Genomic DNA, 19293 nt, shown 5'->3' on the forward strand with positions numbered 1-19293 from the left:
CAATATACAGTGGGGGGGTTGTATTGAAAATCTAAAAAAAAAAAATGCATATAGGTTCAGCATAGGGATGTTCCGCTCCAATCAGGTGATCGGAAATCGGGCCAACACGCCATTTTTTAGAGGATTAAAATCTGGTGAAAAGGATTAGGTTTTTAATTTCAAAAATATATTTGTTTTTCTGCTTCATGCTCGTACACCCATACACTCTCACTCCTGCTACTTTTCTTGGTCACCAGTGCAGCTGGACTTTGCCACTTTAAATTCATGATGATTGACAGGTTTTTAGCTTTGATCTGGCAAGTTTGAAGGCTCTGTAGCTTTACAATCAAAGGCACAATCGTCGTTTAGTCAGTCTTCATTGTTTGGAGGCTGTTCTCGCCATCGTGAGCGTCAAAGCATTCGTGAATTCGAGTGGACTCACTTATATGAATTATATGACTGTTATGGAGAGTGACTAAAAGTATTGTGTTAAAGGCGATGCAATGAAAAATGCGGGTGCGCCTACATTTTGTGCTGGTGCACCTTAAGAAAAAAGTTAAGCGTGCCGGTGCAACTAATGCAAAAAGTAAGTGTAAGTAAGTAAGCCTTGGCAATATATATGGCAATGTTAATTTTTTCGAATATCATTCAGGCCTAATTTATACATTTTTTTTTTACTTTTATGGGGCTAGATAGTACCAAAATAATCCAGAAAGTGATCCTTCGCTACTTCACGCTTCAAAGTTTGCGCCCTCAGTCCATCGCAGATTTTTTTATTTTTTCCAGTAAAAAAAAATTAATTAAAAAAGGCAGTATTTTATAGAGCTGTCCCAATCCGCTCACATAGTCTCGCACTCTCGCTCCTGCCTCTTTTAATGGTCATGCAGTGCACTGGAGTTGCTTATTAAGGTTAACGATGATTGACAGACGTTAAGGTTTGATCTTTCTAGAGACGCATGGAAGCCAAAACTTGCCGCATACGGCAATTATCGTTTAACTTGTGAAACAGTTGCTGTAGCAACTCATTGTGTGTAAATGAGCATCTTGAGCGGATTTGAGTGGACTCACTCAATGAAGCATTTAATACATGCTTTTTTCTACTTTATAGAGAGTAACATGTTTAAAACATATATATATATATATATTTTTTTGTTTTTAATTATTATTATACTTTGGGGAGAAAAAAGTGAAAAACATGTCTTATACAGTATGTAATATCTCTTTCCAATGATGAATCTGAATAAATACATTAAACACAAAAGAGAAAAAAAAAAAATTCAGCAAACGAAGACATGAAGTTAACCAACTTCAGCTAATGAAACAGCTATACTCATAGCGTTATAGCGATGACACCCTAGTAAGATATAATATTCGAAAACTGTAACTACAACTTTGATATCCAGCTTTATGAATGTTCTTGCCCCTACTTGAAAGTTTGGCAAGATACTGTAGCTGTTAGTAATCCTCTGCCATTAGCTTAATCTTAAGAGAGCATGTCTGTATGCTTGTGTACTTTGGAGACATATCATTATTTATAGACTCAAATGCGGGGATTTCTTTTCACGTGTGAATTATTTGAGTTAATGCCAATGTCTGGTTGAAATTTCATTTCATTTGCATTTTTGAAAATAACTAATGAGAAAACGGTTGATGTGTTCATTATTTATTTCCCTCTTTGTATTTCTTTTTGTAACTTTTGATCTTGAAGTGATCTTATGTATATTTGGTATTCAATGCAGCATTTTAAAAGCAAACAAAGTAATAATTTTAAGTATTATTATTAGTATTAGAAAAATACAAATATACACGTGTAACACTAGTAATATAAACTAATAGTAATAAAACATCTAACAATACATAGGCCTACTGTAGTTGTTGAGCGTTTTGAAAGTCTTGTAAAATTGTGTTGTTTGCAAGCAGTGTATCTGTTAAACACACAAAGTGATTAGCGTCATGTTAGTTGGAAATGCATTAATTTTCTATTTTATTGGAAGACTATTATAAATGCAAGAACAGGGTTTATGCAGGTCATTAAAATGCATTAAAAGTCATCAAACGGATTTTGTCAAAATCCAGGCCTTAAAAAGCATTAAAAATCATTAAACTAAAGGTTCAAGGCAATAAAAATTGCTAAATTGATGGCTTAAAAAAATTTTTTGGGGAATTTTTTTTTTTTTACATTATTCATTAAAGTTGTCTGTTATTATCGGGTGGCCGGGATAAGATTGGGCCGATAAATGCATTCTAAAATATCGGATAATAGTGATGGACGATAATACATTTTTCAACCGATATCGATAACCGATAATTTCCTGCCCCTTCCACCCAATAACCGATAATGTCAAGCCGATAATTCTATTCAAATATGTATGTAAAATGTCAAAGTATACAAAGATCAAATGTTACTGTGCAAAAATGTAATTTAGTGCTATTTTTTCCCACATCAAATGTGAACAAGTAGTAAATTCCAACATCTAAACAATGGCAATGACATTGTGTAATGGTAAGCTTTTGGCAACGATTACTTAGAGAGTAAACACCCAAGTTGCACAAAAATGCCTTTAAAAGTAAGCCATTCCTAACATATATCACATTACTACACTGCAAAAACACCTCCTTTAAACTAGCAGAATTGGACAAAACTGTTGATTGCGCACATTTGGAGGCTAAATCAAGTATGTAATTATCGGTTGAATTTTGTTTTATCTGGATTATCTGTGTGACGTCATAATTGCCATTATTGGCCAATAATTATCGGTGACCGATATTATCGTGCATCTCTATCGGATAACAATGACATCAGTTTTTCATTATTCATTTTGGGCTAATATGCATGTTGCCTTCAAAGGGAATGTAGAAGCCTTCTGCCCTTGTACAAGGACTGGTCACAGCTGAGCATAGCAGTTATGCCTAATTAGTATTGGATGTCTCCAAACTAAGATGCTTTGGATTTGTTATGAGAGCAGACCATTTGTATTCATGGTGAAAAAATGAAATGAACAATAAATGATTGAAAAATAATGAATGAGAAAAATGAAATGAACAATAAATGACTGAAAAATAATAAATTAGAAACTCATTACGTACCTCATTCACTGTGTGCCTTTGTTCTGTTTTGAGTTAGAAGCGCTGTATGAGCCATATGTGTCATGGCTTATTGGCACTTTGCACTTGCACTTCATCCAAAAATCTGATGTTTGCACAATTTTGATTTCAACAAAATAAATATAGTGGTACGATATAGGCTTTTTTTTTTGCATAACTTCAGTTGAAGTTTTACTATTTTTTCAGAGTGCTTATCGGACAACCTTGAAGTTGTTACATTTATCATTATTAAAGTATCCTGAGGGGCACAATAATATAATTAGCCATAATATGTTAAGTCCACGACCGCATATATCGGATTTTTGGAGTTGGACAATATCGGGTTATCAGTTAAAAAGTAATTGTTGGACAACGCGACTTAAAATTTGTGTGTTTCAAACTATCTGCATTTGGGCATGGGCATTAAATTAGTATAAAGTGGCATTAACAGTGTCACTAAAAAGCATTCAGTGACATTTGCTGATACCTGTAGAAACCCTGAAGAAAGATAGTTAAAAAAAAAAAAAAAAGGCATATACTCTATGTTGATAGACTAATAACGTGTAGGATAGCTCTGTTAGCCTGCTTTGGAGTTGTATGTAATTCACATGTGTGTACAATGTTTTTTCTTATAATATGATCTGTATGTGTATTTTTGCAGGTGAAAGTAGCTATGTTTGAAGCCCGCTGTAGAGAGAAAATCCAGCAATTTGAGGATGTTGGTTCAGATGAAGAGGATATCTGGGATGAAAAAGATGTCACCTTTGTACCAGAAGCACAGAGGCGCCCCAGGTCAGATATATGCGGATGGAAGATGAAAACACACAATCCTATTGTGTTTTAGTGTCAAATGCACAATAACACATGCAAACATTCAAATTAACTAGCATAATTTTCGGACAGTATGCTGTGACTTTTTTCCATTTCTTTGACCCCTGCAGTTTGTAGTCCAGTGCGGCTAAGAAATAATTTTTACAGGACAGTGTTGTTTTGTCGACAGTAAAAATATTTTGTTAATAGACACTTTTTTCATGACGAGACGATAACGAGCTAAAAACGTGTCTTGGGAGACTAAAGAACAACGAGACGAATTCCAGTTTTCATCCGACGAGACGAGAAGTTGTGCTGCACCGATTACATTTTCTGATACCGATACCAGCAGTATTTTTATTGCATACCTGGTATGGGTGACAATAGTTGAATAAACCTTTGGCTCTCAAAGGTCAAAATAGTGCTAAATTCGTGAAATTAAAACGTATAATACCAGCCCAACAGTAAGAAAGTTAAAAAAAAACAATGAAGAACTGAATAAACTTTTTCTTAAACCCTGAGTTTTGGCTCTCAAAGGGCAAACAGTGGAACTTTCATGAAATAATAAGTAATAATAATTGACCACAGCATCCTGTCTCTTTATTAGCCTCACTCTCTGTGCACCAGCAGTAACATACACTTAGCCACATAGCTTAGCTTACTTCTACAGCACTTTTGAATAGGCTTGCCACCCCGTGCTTTGAAATAAGGAATCGTTCCGAATTGGGAATTAAAAGTTGTGTTCCATATTGAACCAATACGGAACATATACATAAAAAATAGATACATTTCTATGCATTTTCAAAGTTTGGGGATATCCCTTTTTTTGTCGTCTGTATGGCTTTGGGCGGGAGGGGGGCTTCCCTTATTTCTATTTCTGAAAGGTGGCAACCCGACTTTGGAAACAGGTCTCAAATTACTGCGACATTTCTATCAGTAAAAGATAATCTAGTAAAGTAGACGAGGTAACTGATCAGGGTCTGTTTCCAGCCCCCTTTCTCTTGGTAGCAGTTGCTGTTGTTGTAGCCTGTAGTGTTGTAGTGTTCGTTCACGTTTCGTCTTCAAATTTTTATCAGGTTCGAGGTATTGAAACTGGCTGATTTAACTCCACCTCTCAAAACTTTCAGGCCGCAAATCTTGCATGCAGCCATTGATTGTACTGGACGGAATTTGTTTGCTGAAATATTTCCAGACCGCCGCCATTTCTTCTGGTTTGTTTTTCCTCCATATGAAAAAGGTTCAAGAGCGACTATTGGCCCGCTCTCATTGGTCTGGAGCAGGCCAATAGCGATAGCTGCTTGCATGCAAAGTGATCACGTGTCATAACACAACACAGAGAGTGTAGTGAGCGTCAGGAGGTAAACAGGCTGCGGTCAAGTGTAAAATACTGGACCGGAAAAATGGTATCGGCGCCCTCTTTGTTGGTACTCGCCCATACCGATACCACCATTTCGGGCTGGATTGGCCCCTCCTGCCGATACTGGTATCAGTATCGGTGCATCTTTAGTAGTTAGCCTGCATCGTACCATTGTCTGGTTGTGTCACTCGTAATGTGCTGATCTTCCCCTTCGCGAGTTGCCAGTGTGTCGTCGCCAGGTTCCATGCAGGCTTGCACACACAGCAAGATATGTTTTCTCAGCCAGAGAGAATATGCTATGCTGCTTTAGCCATTCAAAGGTCTGTACTGAGTGATGATTACACACTAGATGTAAGTCATTGCGTTAGTTTAGCAATCGCAGGCTTAAACTCTAGGACAACTTTTTTTTACTTAGTTCTTGGCGTGAAGGTGGGTATAACCAATTGAAAATAATGTACTGTTTTCTTGCAGAGTGTGTATTCTCGTCCTTGTAGATAGACACTATAATATGTGCTAGTCTGTCAATGTTCATTCGAAATAGTTGAAAACTATTATTTATTTTTTGAGTAATTTTTTAACATTTTACAGACGGAAAAATTTTTAGTAAACCTTGACTAAAACTAGACGGAGTTAATCTTGAATTTTCAGATAAATGCATTTTGAGATGACTAAAATATGACTAAGACTAATAAGTATTATCATCCAAAAGACTAAGACGAAAATTAAAAGGGCTACCAAAAACAACACTGTGTCACAGGCTAATGAACTCATAACTTTAGAGGGTTACACGATGGATAAGTCCTGGAAAATGGCAATATTTGCAGTGTTTACTTTCTACTCTTCATACACGTTTTCACCTAGGAGTGCGGGTAGCACAGACAGTGAGGACAGCACTGACTCTGAGGAAGAGGATTCCAAGAAAGATGTATTTGAAGCTTCTAATCCCAACTCTGAAGACATGGAAGTCGAAACAGGTTGGTGAACTCAACCTCTTGCAGTTAGTTCGTTTTAGATCAGTCTCCAATGGTGGGGCGATGCCGTGCCACCCTTTGGATGGCACGGCATGCTGTAATGCCAGGGTTGGGGGCCCTTGACCACAGGGAACTTGGTTATTTTTTCTTGTTTTGTTTTGTTTTTGCTGTACTAGATTAAAGTGTACTTGCATGTAGGCCTGTCGCAATGACAAATTTTAGTGGGCAATATATTGTCCAAAAGTATTGCCTATATACGATCTCATTAAAAAAAAAATAAAAAAAAAAAAAGAAAGATTTAACCAACTTAGCCACTAATGTAGTAAAAAATAAACCACCCATTCAAATGCAGCAAATGTCTGATGGTAGTAAGCATGTAATGCAAAGGCTACCATCTATAATGTTCCTTTACAATTCCTCTGTGTACCGCCCGGCCAAACACTTTTGACCCATCGACACAAAACACCAAAACAAATGGAATTATCGCGAGACGCAGTTTGACACCCCCAAAATTTCCGTTTGCCCAGAAAGAATTTTTTTCTGAAAAAGAATTGAAATTTCAAAATGTATTTTTTCCGTTTTTTGTCCACATCATACAATTTACACACATAAGCAATTTCAGGACTCGAAGGGGTACATAACTTGTATACAGTTTTTGCCAAAAACGTACAGCTTCCAAAAACTTCCCCATTCATTTCTAATGGCCAAAATGTCCCTTTCATATGAATGCACAAAAATGTCTACTCACTCCTATTGATTTCCTTCAAAATTACATTGGCACACCCAAAAACTCTCTATTGGTTATTGTGATTTTTGACCATAAATGAAATGCTCCCAAATCAACAGGAAGTGACTAAATATGATGAGAAAATGACCCTAAAATGTCTCCAAATCCTCAAAAAGTTATTTCAAAATGCCCCAAAATCAACAGGAGGTGTCTTAGGTGTTTAACCCTTTAAGGTCTGGGCCTATTTTGTCTGATTTTGCATGCCTTTGAAGTTGCCTTTATATTTCAAAGAAAGAATTGGTTACGATGGCCTGGTTTGGTCCCTTTTTTTGTGACACCTTGAACTTCATGTCCAAATTGTTGTTTCCTTCACTGATCAATTATAAATCATCATTTTGGGCCCAAAAAGACCAAAAATTCCAAAATCGTTTTGTCAAAATTTTTAATATTGATGTCCAATTGACAACCAAACATGCGTAACGAACCGTTTTGAAACTTTGTAATATTTATTCAACATGTTAGGATGAACATTCAACCAAAAAAATTTAGAATAAATAGTCTTATATTTGACAATTCAACATAAACAACTGGTATAGCCACAGGCGTTTTTTGCCTTTATACATGCTCCAGTCAAAACAGGTTATATACAGCAGATCTAACAGTGAAGAACAGTGAAAAAATATATACCATCTAACACAAAAAGTGTTTAGAGGCCATCTCTTTATGAGTTTAGGTATTGCGGCCCATCGCCTGATGAAAACTATGTACACACAATCAAGCTTCTTGAACACACATTTATATACACAAATTGAGAAGATTATCCAACTGGCCGTCGCTCGCCACCTCGCTGCTTCAGAACACTCCTCCCTCTGGTTCGGTTGAACCTCGCACCGCAGTTATATTTATTTTAAAAAAACACATTTTGTGCTTCCACTGTGACTTCGAAAGGGTTCGTTTGATTTGTGTTTTTTTCATGGAGCTTCCGTTTTGAAAAAAGGACTAGAAATGATGGAAATATAGACATAAACAAATGATCCATGCAGCGTTTTAATGTTTTTTTGAGAGGACAATAAAACTATAAAACTTAAATGACAATATCTCACGTTCTAGTTGGTCGATTGACTTCAAATAATAACGAGAGTAAACCGCAACCTCCGCACTTTAAAACGAGACCAACAATGCAATGCAATGCATGTGGGTGACGTAATTAAAACGTGAGGGCGCTTCAAAGACGACGTGCGCTGAGGACGCGCCGGCGCGTCCTTCGACTCTCAAGGGTTAACTACCGCAGCAAAGCTACCATTGCAATTTCTCCAGAAATGACATTTTCTAATTCTTCGTTAAAACACACAAACACCACACACAGTCGTATTGAGGTCGATTATCTCTGACAACACATTGAGGACTGCCATGTCTTCCAAAGAATCCTTTCATGTGCACAATAACAGACCGTGATCTGGTGCCGGTGAGATGGGCAATCTTAGGATAGTTTGAGTAGTAGTCAATGAGCAGATGAAACAATTCAGTGCCAACTTTCTCGCAGGGTGCTGTGGGGAGGTCAGGCAATAACATGGGCTCTTTCACTTGTTTATAGTGGTGTCTTGCACATATCTCACATTTTTGTATTATTTCCGGTGTGTCTTTGTTAATACTTGGCCAGTAGACGGCTTCACGTGCCCTTCTCTTACATTTCTCCACTCCCAGGTGTCCTTCAGGTAGTCGATAAAGCATGTCCTTGTGCATACTTTTGGGTATCACCATCCTGTTATTTTGTATATAGACCATCTGACATACACAGTTCTGCTCGCACAGGCAAAAACTGAGGGCAGACTCCTTTAGTCCATGGATTCAGGCGGCTACTTCGTCATTTGGAGCCAGGTTCATCATTCCAAGCCGCCGCCACTTTTAAGTTAAATGTTTACCGGGATGAGATTGCCACACGCTTCCGTACTTCGATTGGCAACCATGAACAGCACGTAGGTTTTCACCCCGGACATACAGTATAGACGTGTAATGTTAGTCCTGTCAGTATGCTTGGTAGGATTTCGTACTATGCAGAGAAGAAACCTCATACTTTATTGAAAATGGGTTCTTTCACTGCCGTTTATATTATTACCGTATTTTTCGGACTATAAGTCGCATTTTTTTTCATAATTTGACTGGGGGTGCGACTTATACTCAGGAGCGACTTATGTGTGAAATTATTAACACATTATTATATCATTTCACATGTTGTTTTGGTATTTTGGATTGAACTTGTTAGCATGTTCTTTATGCTATAACTCTTTAATAGCTATGTCACATTAACATACCGGCCACGTTCGCATTTTGTTGTTCATGCATCATGTAACATTATCATACTGTTCATTAATTCAGCATGTTGTTCTCGATTGTATTTTTCTTTTAAATTGCCTTTCAACATGACATATCTGCTCTATGTGTTGGATTTTATCAAGTAAATTTCCCCCCAAAATGCGACTTATACTCCAGTGCGACTTATATATGTTTTTTTCCTCTTCGTTGGGCATTTTATGGCTGGTGCGACTTATACTCAGGTGCGACTTATAGTCCGAAAAATACGGTATAAGGCAAGCCATTAATCCTTTTTGTTCTACCATATTTATGTTGTGAGAAATGAGTGATGAACCTAACTATGTAATGTTTGCATTTTACAGCGTTAGTTCTAAGTTAGTAAGTTATTGAGAGGCCTTTTGGTTATTGATAGGCTTGCTGTCCTAATCTGTCTTTTGGGTTGAGAAAGTTGTTTCATGGCCCAAGACCACAACAGTCTCCTCTCCTGTAGCACCAAATATTTTTATCTGATGACAAAGCACAATACCTGTTGGATTTATGTTTTTGTTCAGGAAACACATCTTCAATCATATTGACTAATTGGTTGTGATTGACTCAAATCATATTTATTTGAATAAATAAATATCGGCACTTTATTTGAAGTCAAGTCATTTTAATAATGTGCACGTCATTATGAAAAATCTGGTTAGGTCAAAGCCAAATCTATGTTGAATCCACCACCAGTTTTTTTAAACCTCCAGTGGCCTATACTACGAAGCCGGTTTTCTGGCTTAGCAGGGTAACTTCGAGAGTAACTTTATCACGTGCGACGTAAGTTCGCGGCTATGCGAGACTACAAAAGGTGGATATGTTGGAACCGAGAAGTGTTGCCATGGCAACACACGCCACACGCCAAACCTGGTCGTGTCAGAGTTAGATCTGGCTTAACATCAGTGGCCTATACTACGAACCGAGTTCAACCTCCCCAGAAGTAATCCAGTTTACCAGCAGGTAACCGGAGTTGACAAAACCTGGTTGTCTAGTTTGTGATCAATCGGTGCTACGACGCTGATTATGAGGTTGATTAGTCGAACCTGTGTCAACCCAGTCAGAGTTACTGCGCGTTCACATAAAAGGGGGCGGAGAGCAGAGTCAAACACTACTTGTGACGATGGCACGGGCACCTTACTTCACAGTGGAGGAATGCGCGATGATTAAAATCCACCCTCACCGCGAAATCCAACACCGATTCGGCGAGTTGAGCGCGACGGGTCTGTTGACAGCGAATTTACAGATCGTGTGATTTGTGAATGCGTCAAAATGCCAGTTTACTTATGTCCATGAAAAGAAATAAAGCCTGCTGTCAGGACAATACAGGTACAGGTACGTTAACAGTAAGAAATAATTTATCGCGCATCACCACATGAAGCAGGATGATTGTATGTTTAGTCTCCTTGACTGTATGAATACCTATGTTCTTTTTTTTAGTTTGGGCCTAAAAAATCCAGCTCGACCCGACCCGAGGCCGATCAATCAACTTGATTTGCAGGCCCAAGCCCGACCCCCCCTCCCAAAATTTTATGTTATATTTGTGAGGACTCAGGAGAAGAAGAAAATGCGGGGATGCCATGCGTTGTTGCGTAAATTAAAGCCCGTCTTTTGTAACGAATTTTCGCTGACAAACAAGACTGTAAGATGCATATTCAATAAACATTTATATCTTTTATATTTGTGCGTCTGTCCTATCAGTGGATTTGACAATTTAATCTCTTCGAGTTGGCAGAAAAAAACGCAAGTTTTCTCAATGTTTAAATAGTCTACATATTTCTATGATTATTATAAATGCATTTACACACCAAATAACGCTGGAAAGTCCGTTAAATATATTTCTTGTATGAGAGCAAAGCTCCGCATTCGTTTACATTCAGCGATTTCAACAATCAATTTGAAGCGTTTCCATACCCCACTCCGAATCGCACGGCATACAGTGTTCTTACGCAGATATTCAGCATCACCGATGGACTCATGGAATACATATATTGTTCCTGGCAAAAGAGCACACGGACAGGCACACAAGCTGCGCGGTTGTGAGGGCCTGACTCGGCAGGTTACATTAGTGACGTCCGCCTCGATCAGTTGGCACAGGTAAAGAATTTCCTCACTTGAAAATATGTCTTTCATGGAGAACATCTTCCGGGTACGCCAGCGAATTTTGGCGGTCCCGAAATACCCGTGCCCTCCGGAGAGAGCTCCTTTCCTATGGTGTGGGGTTATTTTGCACCGAGCAACTTGGTATGCCACCTTATATGATGCTGACAGTGCTTGCTGGTTTACTGATGTAACACTGACAAAACAGGAGGATTGTTGGCAATATTCGGCACGTTTTCGCTGGAAAAAAATAATTCCTGCTGTCTGCAGCAAACATTTTTGCACAAAGTAAACAGACTGGCCTTTCCTCGTCTCCCACTGTACTAAAAGTCAAAGCCAAAAGCCAAATGCTACATAAGCTTCGTCATATTTCCTTGTCTTAGCTTTTCATATCTCCAGTGCTCTTTGCTGTATGCTCTTGTTTGGTTCAAAAATATTGCGCACACGCCTTTTACTCTTCTTCCGTACTTTTATGGCAGTTGGCGACCCATGAATTGACCCCTCCCCTAAAAACTGTCTCTAGATGTATGATTGATTGATGGCCGTTTTAGAAGCGGAGTTTGCGAGAGGTTAATTGAACCTTGCCCAGTTTTCAACAGTTTTCAAAATACTGGTCTTGTTGAATTGTTGCCACACAAGGCAAACAGACATTTTCATGGGCTTTTGTGTCGCCTAACCAACAGCCTCAACAAGCCTGCGGCTAATATTTCATTTTTCTTTCTCTTCTTCTCCTACAGACACAGCATGGAGTGGCTATTCTGGTCCCGATTCAAACTCCGGGACAGGCTGGGCTGATTTCTCTAACTTCTCCCCCACCAGGTAGATGTTGATTGGGTATTCTGTCCGCATCCATCATTTGTCGCCTGCCATAAAGCTTTGCATGCCAAATGGGTGCTTCGGAGTAAAAAACTTCTCTTTTAGCCCCAATGATCCACTAATGTGCAATACTCCTGTTGCTATGGAGACCAACATAGAGAAACTGGATCCTCTAGGCGTCATCGGACCGTTATATTCGGAGGGTGAGATCAATGGATTGAAATATATCAAGTCATTAGGTCAGTCCTATTGACAACCTTTGTTTGCGTCTTTTGTCGTTTTTGCTTTTTACAGAAAACAATGGCTGGTTGAGTCCGAGTGTTTCGTCGTCCTCATCTGTCACATCTAAGGGTTGTGGAAGATCTAAAATGGTGGATGAATCTACTTGCAATGTGCAACGGAGTATGACGGACACCGTCATCAATGGCTCTTTAAAAGAGACTTTCAGCCTCACTGTTGATGCAAAGACTGAGACTGCTGTCTTTAAGAGGTTAGACACAACACAAACTCATTATTCTTATTCTTGCAGTAAAATCTACAGGTAATATCTTGCCTTCTGCAATGTATTGCACAAAAAATAATCACATAGATGTTCATTTTTGCATTCAAAGGTGCCCTGATGCAGTTTTTCCAATTTAGTTCACCATTTCATGCATAGGATAGGTCAAAATAACTGCATAGCTTTCGTAAGTCAAACCATTCTACGAATGTATTTGACACTGGTGACGATGTGACGTCACATTACGCCTTATCATAGAAGTTCCTGCCCACTTTGTTCTTGCATCACGCCCACTCATATCGGCAGCAATTAGGGAGGTAGACAATGCGTCTCGCCAATAACCATTTCCTTCTTTGACTGAGCCACATGAAACATAATTTATATCAATAAAGTTCTAATGAAAGATGTGCATTTGTGCACAATGCAGGGAGTCCTTGAGTCATGAACAAATTGCATTCCTATTCTGGTGACATAACCGGAATTTCCGCGCAAGTCAAAATTATATTTGAAAGTTGAAATTTACGTTAAAAGATAGAATAGAAAAATTCAAATACATTAATGTAAGATAATATGCTATACTTACCATTATTGCTGAGTGGTGGATGGAGAGTTAGGGTTTTTATTGCAGCATTTAGAAGCACAGCACTCATCACATCAATATTGCAACCTGAAGCATACTTGCAACCCAAAACGTTACATTACGGTCCTTATTTGTAGGTTATGTGAACCGTTGTTTGACTGTTGGCCTCGTAATGAACACAAAGGCTAGGTTCATCCCGCAGGTCTTAATGCACAAATCCTATTTTTTTGGTGTTTTGCTGGCTCGTGTGAGACACTAATTTGACGGCCTCAACAGGACAAGTCACATAGAAGTGGACCATTTCAAATCTGATCTAGGTCACTTTCGTATGTGGTTAAAATCCGATCTGGGTCGCATTTATCCAGAATGTGGCTGCGGTCTGAACTCTCGTCTCCCAAATCGTAATTCATGCAGCAATTACATCAGCATAGAGCGAGAGAGGCAGGAAGGCATCGGAAGCGATGGAGCTGTCCATTACTGTTAGCGCCTAGCTTGAACTCACCTTTCAGGCAGTAGGCGGGCTTGACTACAGTCATAAAAAAAAAAAATACCATGAAAAGAAAGGATATGCCTGAGAATGCTCCGTTTTCTTTGTGTGCGCTAAATAAGCAATATTTCAATATTGCTTAAATGTCCGAGAGTCAGGGCACACTGACTGTATATGTGTGCGTCATGGCGCACACATATACGGTCAGTGCATGCGTTCTATCAATCTATATAAACTTTGAACATCAGACTAAACGGGAATTATTTATGTGTTATTTATTTGTGTCCACTTTTTGGACATCAAAATATGATCACCCTAGAACAGGAGTGTCCAAACTTTTTGCAAAGGGGGCCAGATTTGGTGGGGTAAAAATGTGGAGGGCCGACCTTGGCTAACGTCCTTTACGTTGAACAATATATTTAAGGAAATGCTAGCAAGCCATTCTGTGTGTCACATTTGCTTTATTATTTTTTTTTTAGTGCTGAAACGTTTTAGTGCTGAAACGATGAATCGATTACCTCCAGTATTCGATTAAAGAAAAAAGATTTGAATTAAATTTTGCTGCTTCGAGTATTCGTTTAATTAAAGTGATACACTGCCCTCTAGTCTGCCTCATTTCACATGGCTGAATCCAGCTGCTCCATGTTAAAACCAACATAAGCCAAGTTTTTGTTTGAGCTAAAATTTTTTTTTTTTTTTTTATGCATTCGTAATTTAGTTTACTGGTATATTTAGCAGTTGTTGTTTTTTTTGGTGGGAATATGTGTCTGAACGATTTGTCAAGAGCATTGTAAAAAAAAAAAAAAAAAAAAAAAAGCGTTAGTGTTTTATAGCATTTAAGCTAGCAGACATTTGCTATGTAAGTTAGCCATTGTTCTTTTGTCAATCCTTATTTATTTTTTATACCATTTGAGGCTCAGCTCAGGTATTTTAATTTTTCATGTTCCTTATCCGATTACTCGATTATTCGAACTAACTAGTTCATCGATTAATCGACTACTAAAATAATCAATAGCTGCGGCCCTAATTTTTTAAATTAATAATTTAGACAATCTCACAACTAGCCTTTGTGGCGTTCTCTTTCGACTCTCGAGCTCTAGCGAAATACTGCTGTTATATGTAATGTAATAATGCTGCTGTAAAATTAAACTAGCTTCAAGTTGCTTCAATTTCTCGCTTCTTCCCTGTAATCTTTTCGTACAAGACAGCGTGTCTTGTTTGGTAATATCGCCTCTGGTAATATCGCCTAACATTGAACTATTACTAAACAGCGCACTGTCTCTTTGCAAATGAAGCAGACACAGCTGTTGTGTATTTTATTGAAGAAATAGTCCAATTTCCACCTATCCCTGAAGCGTCGGCCGTCGCAGTCAACAGTTTTTGTTGATTGTCGCCATTTTAGAAAATTGGGAGTAAGGGGTCACTCGGGGTAATGTTGCTTAGAGTGCTGCTTCCTTTTAGTGGGTAAATGAGGTGCAGCATTTAGTGTGTAAGCTACTTCATATGCTGGTAGCAGTACTGCTGACCAATATATTAAGTCTATGCGGGCCAGATGTTAATGATTATTATGACAGAGGCTGGGGGCCGGATGAAATTTGACCGAGGGCCGCATTTGGCCCCCGGGCCGGACTTTGGACATGTCTGCCCTAGAATGACGTAAAGCTAGCATGTGAAATTTGTTTTAATGCTTCTGCACATGCGTAATACTTGAACGGGCTCAGTGGACAAAGGCAATCTGGAATAGACACGCCAAAAAATCAGATATGACAAAAAAACGGAATTGTGCATTATGACTTGCAGTATGAACCTAGCCAAAGAGTGCACACAAAACTGCACTTTGGTCTGAACGCAGCATATCTTTTCCCGAGGTCTGACTGTGTCTTTCCTTTCTCAATTTATATTATGATGAAAGCAAAAGGAACCAACTAAAATAGCTTAAAAATGACATACTGGGCGAACCTTTGTGCAAACACAGTAAAATGGCATCATAGGTTATTATTACAAATAATATGAACAAAACCGCATTAGGGCACCTTTAATATTTTGGTAGAGATGTTGAATCAAAAATTGAATGTCCTGGGTGAAAAACACAAGTAATGTTTTGGTAGTTGGTTTTAATTGCACTGAAAATTTTCCTGCAACTGAACTGTATCAAGTTCTAATACCACTTAGGTTTAGTATTGCCCCAAGTGAATTGTCTAAATAAATTTGGTCATCTTCTGTCACCCTGCCCTTGTTCATACCGCATTACAGACTAAATAATAATTAACACTTTCTATTATAAAAACCAAATGACACTTGCAACATAAGCTTCCCTTCCTCTCTCCTTGCTGTGCACTGTCGCTGTGGTCTTCGTCAGAGTGTTGAAATCATATCGGTATGTACCACCAATCAAATTTCAGCTTGCAGCCATCAACCTCAAACATTTCTGTCCATATTTTGATATTGTTTGTGTTTTTCGTCATTGTCCCTTGTTTTGCATGTACTGTAATCACAGTGTTTTCCATTTGGGGGTTTCAAAAGTTTATACATTGTTCCTTGTTTTTTTTGCGGTTAATGGGGATCAGAACCCCTGCAAAAAAATCAAAAACCTCAGAAGTAGGATTATACTTTATGCTGAGCTGATCTATTATAAATTACACCATTATATAAGCTATCAGAGAAATCGCACACACACACAAAGACACAAAATAACGCAACATACTGATTGGTAGGTGCAGTCTGTGCCCAAAACACTGCTCCCCATCCACTCATTGAGCTCGAGCCGTTTCCACAGTGTTTTAGAGCTGCTGTCATTGGTGACTGCGACAAAGCTGTACTCTTTCAGGTCCCACACAAGAGCATTTTTTTCAGGGCCTGAGCGATCATTTCACCCGTGGGATCGTCCAGGAAATAGCCTGTATGTTTGCAGCTTTCACTTGTTGTCTATAAAATGGACCGTCAAACTGATGTAGGGCTCCATGGTTCGTTGTCCTTCTCAAATCCAAAATACTTCCAGACAACCGAATCGAGTTCTTCCTTGGCACCAACACCACACTATGAGCATCGACTAATGCAATACTACTAGTGTCTGTGGCCTGGCTACCGGTAGACGTTTCACTATTATCCATCTCCCATCACGTTTACTTGTAGCATTAGCGTACCAGTTGATAGCAATGTGCTTCTGCTGTTTGTTTGATTTTCTGATAGCCGCGTGACTCCAAACGTTAAGCACACTGGCTGGCTGGAATTTCCTAAAGGGGAATGAGCATAGCCAAACAACACAAAGTCAAAGCAGGCTGAAAAGACTTTAATTTTTTCGTTTCATTAAAAAATCAAATTTACCAACAATTACGTCAGTCATTGTGAACCATCTCTGTAACTTAATTTTCTGTATACTGCATACAGCTCCAAATGGCAAGTCGCAGTTGAATTTTACCTCAGTGTTTTATGGGCCATTCTGCCAATCGACAGGCCTATTGGAGGCATACAGAGCCTGTAACAATTGTCTTCTCTAAATTAACGATTTATTGTAAGCTAAAAAGATGGGGATCAGGACGTCGCCAAATGTCTTATATTTTATAGTAATAAAATGCGAATTATAAGGGTAAAATCTGTGCTTGCACTCATGCTTTCATTCTTTCTCTACTCACAATAATTTTTTTAGGCGCAAATGCACAAATTTAACAAAAAAAACACCAAATGAATCACTTAGACAATTGGGCAGAGTTTGTCAGGCATGCTCCCTTAACACTGGTCTTAAGGACGTATCATTGGTTGATGGCCGTTTAGGAGGCAGAGTTTGCAAAAGGTCAATTGTTTGCCAGCTCGTTTGTCCGTCATTCTTCATTATAATAATTGTTGCATTAACAAGCAAACAAACTACCCAATCTAAACACTCAAGCTGAAACTACTGTATTGGCCCGAATATAAGACGGTGTTTTTTGCATTGAAATAAGACTGAAAAAGTGGCGATCATCTTATATTCGGGGTCAAGACATTATACCCAATCACGACGCTAGATGGCGCCAGATATCATTTAAGCGAATGCTGAACTTGACTCCCCAGGCCAAAGCGAACCCCTTATGGTTAATGCAGTTATTGCAATTTTGTTGTTTTATCACAATAGATTGGATTATTTACATTTCAAAAACCAGAAGCCATTCATTTACGAATGTGATTGCGCTTTAGTTTACATATTTAAATGTGCAGATATTAAGATTTGAATGAGGCAAAATAACATGCTTTTTCTCTCAAATATATTGTTATAATCATTTGTTTCAGATGTACTGTAATTATGTTCTGTATAAAAATTAATTTGGTGTTCAAAAATTATTTTTTCAAACTTGAGTCTTGAAAAAGAGGGGGTCCTCTCATAATCAGGGCCGTCTTATATCTGGGCGAATAAGGTACATTTCCAGGTTTACACGTAACGATCTGCAAATATATACATGTAAAGTACATACAATTTGTTCAGCACACATATTAGGTTTTACAACTATTCCTAACTATCTTCATTATTTACAGTACAGTACTGGCCAAATGTATTGGCACCCCTGCAATTCTGTCAGATAATTCTCAATTTCTCCCAGAAAATTATTGCAACTACAAATGCTTTGGTAGTAATACCTTCATTTAGTTTGCTTGCAACGAAAAAACACAAAAGAGAATGGGGGAAAAAATGAAATCATTATCATTTTACACAAAACTCCAAAAATGGGCCGGACGAAAGTATTGGCACCCACAGCCTAATATTTGGTTGCACAACCTTTAGACGAAATAACTGCGAACAACCGCTTCCGGTAACCATCAATGTGTTTATTACAATGCTCTGCTGGAATTTTAGACCTTTCTTCTTTGGCTAACTGCTCCAGGTCTCTGAGATTTGAAGAGTGCCTTCTCCAAACTTCCATTTTCGGATCTCTCCACAGGTGTTCTATGCTATTAAGGTCTGTACTCATTGTTGGCCACTTTATAAGTCTCCAGTGCTTTCTATCAAACCATTTTCTAGTGCTTTTTGACATGTGTTTTGGTTCATTGTCCTGCAGGAAGACCCATGACCCATTAGGGAGACACAGCTTTCTCACGCTGTGCCCTATATTATGCTGCAAAACCTGTTGGTAGTCTTCAAACTTCATAATGCCATGCACACTGTAAAGAAGTCCAGTGCCAGAGGCAGAAAAAGCAACCCCAAAACATAAGGGAACCTCCGCCATTTTTGACCGTGGGGACCATGTTCTTTTCTTTGAAGGCCTCAATTTTTCCCCCTGAACTCTATGTTGATGCCTTTTCCCAAAAAGCTCTACTTTTGTCTCATCTGACCAGAGACCATTCTTCCAAAACATTTTTGGCTTTCTCAGGTAAGTTTTGGCAAACGCCAACCTGGCCTTTGTATGTCTCTGGGTCAGAAGTGGGGTCTTCCTGGGTATCCTACCATAGAGTCAGACACCGACGAATTGACACTGTTGTACCCTCGGACTGCAGGACAGCTTGAACTTATTTGGATGTTAGTCGAGGTTCTCAATCCACCATCCGCACAATCTTTCATTGAAATTTCTCGTCAA

The 19293-nt window shown here is 38.6% G+C and overlaps 1 protein-coding gene across 6 annotated transcripts in view; it reads left to right on the forward strand.

The window, feature by feature from the left end:
- ppp6r3 (protein phosphatase 6, regulatory subunit 3) overlaps window positions 1-19293 on the forward strand; it is a 94555-nt gene that overhangs the window by 70727 nt on the left and 4535 nt on the right. For 4 of the 6 annotated variants that reach the window (XM_057835737.1, XM_057835733.1, XM_057835734.1 and 1 more), the window contains 6 exons: window positions 3725-3855; window positions 6092-6204; window positions 12106-12187; window positions 12290-12387; window positions 12479-12674; window positions 16110-16127. In XM_057835737.1, coding sequence (XP_057691720.1) covers window positions 3725-3855; window positions 6092-6204; window positions 12106-12187; window positions 12290-12387; window positions 12479-12674; window positions 16110-16127 — 638 coding nt within the window. The remainder of the gene's footprint in view (window positions 1-3724; window positions 3856-6091; window positions 6205-12105; window positions 12188-12289; window positions 12388-12478; window positions 12675-16109; window positions 16128-19293) is intronic. The other 2 variants (XM_057835736.1, XM_057835735.1) reach the window with 1 other exon arrangement.

The sequence above is a fragment of the Corythoichthys intestinalis genome, chromosome 5 (assembly GCF_030265065.1).
Source record: "Corythoichthys intestinalis isolate RoL2023-P3 chromosome 5, ASM3026506v1, whole genome shotgun sequence".
Lineage (NCBI taxonomy): Eukaryota > Metazoa > Chordata > Actinopteri > Syngnathiformes > Syngnathidae > Corythoichthys > Corythoichthys intestinalis.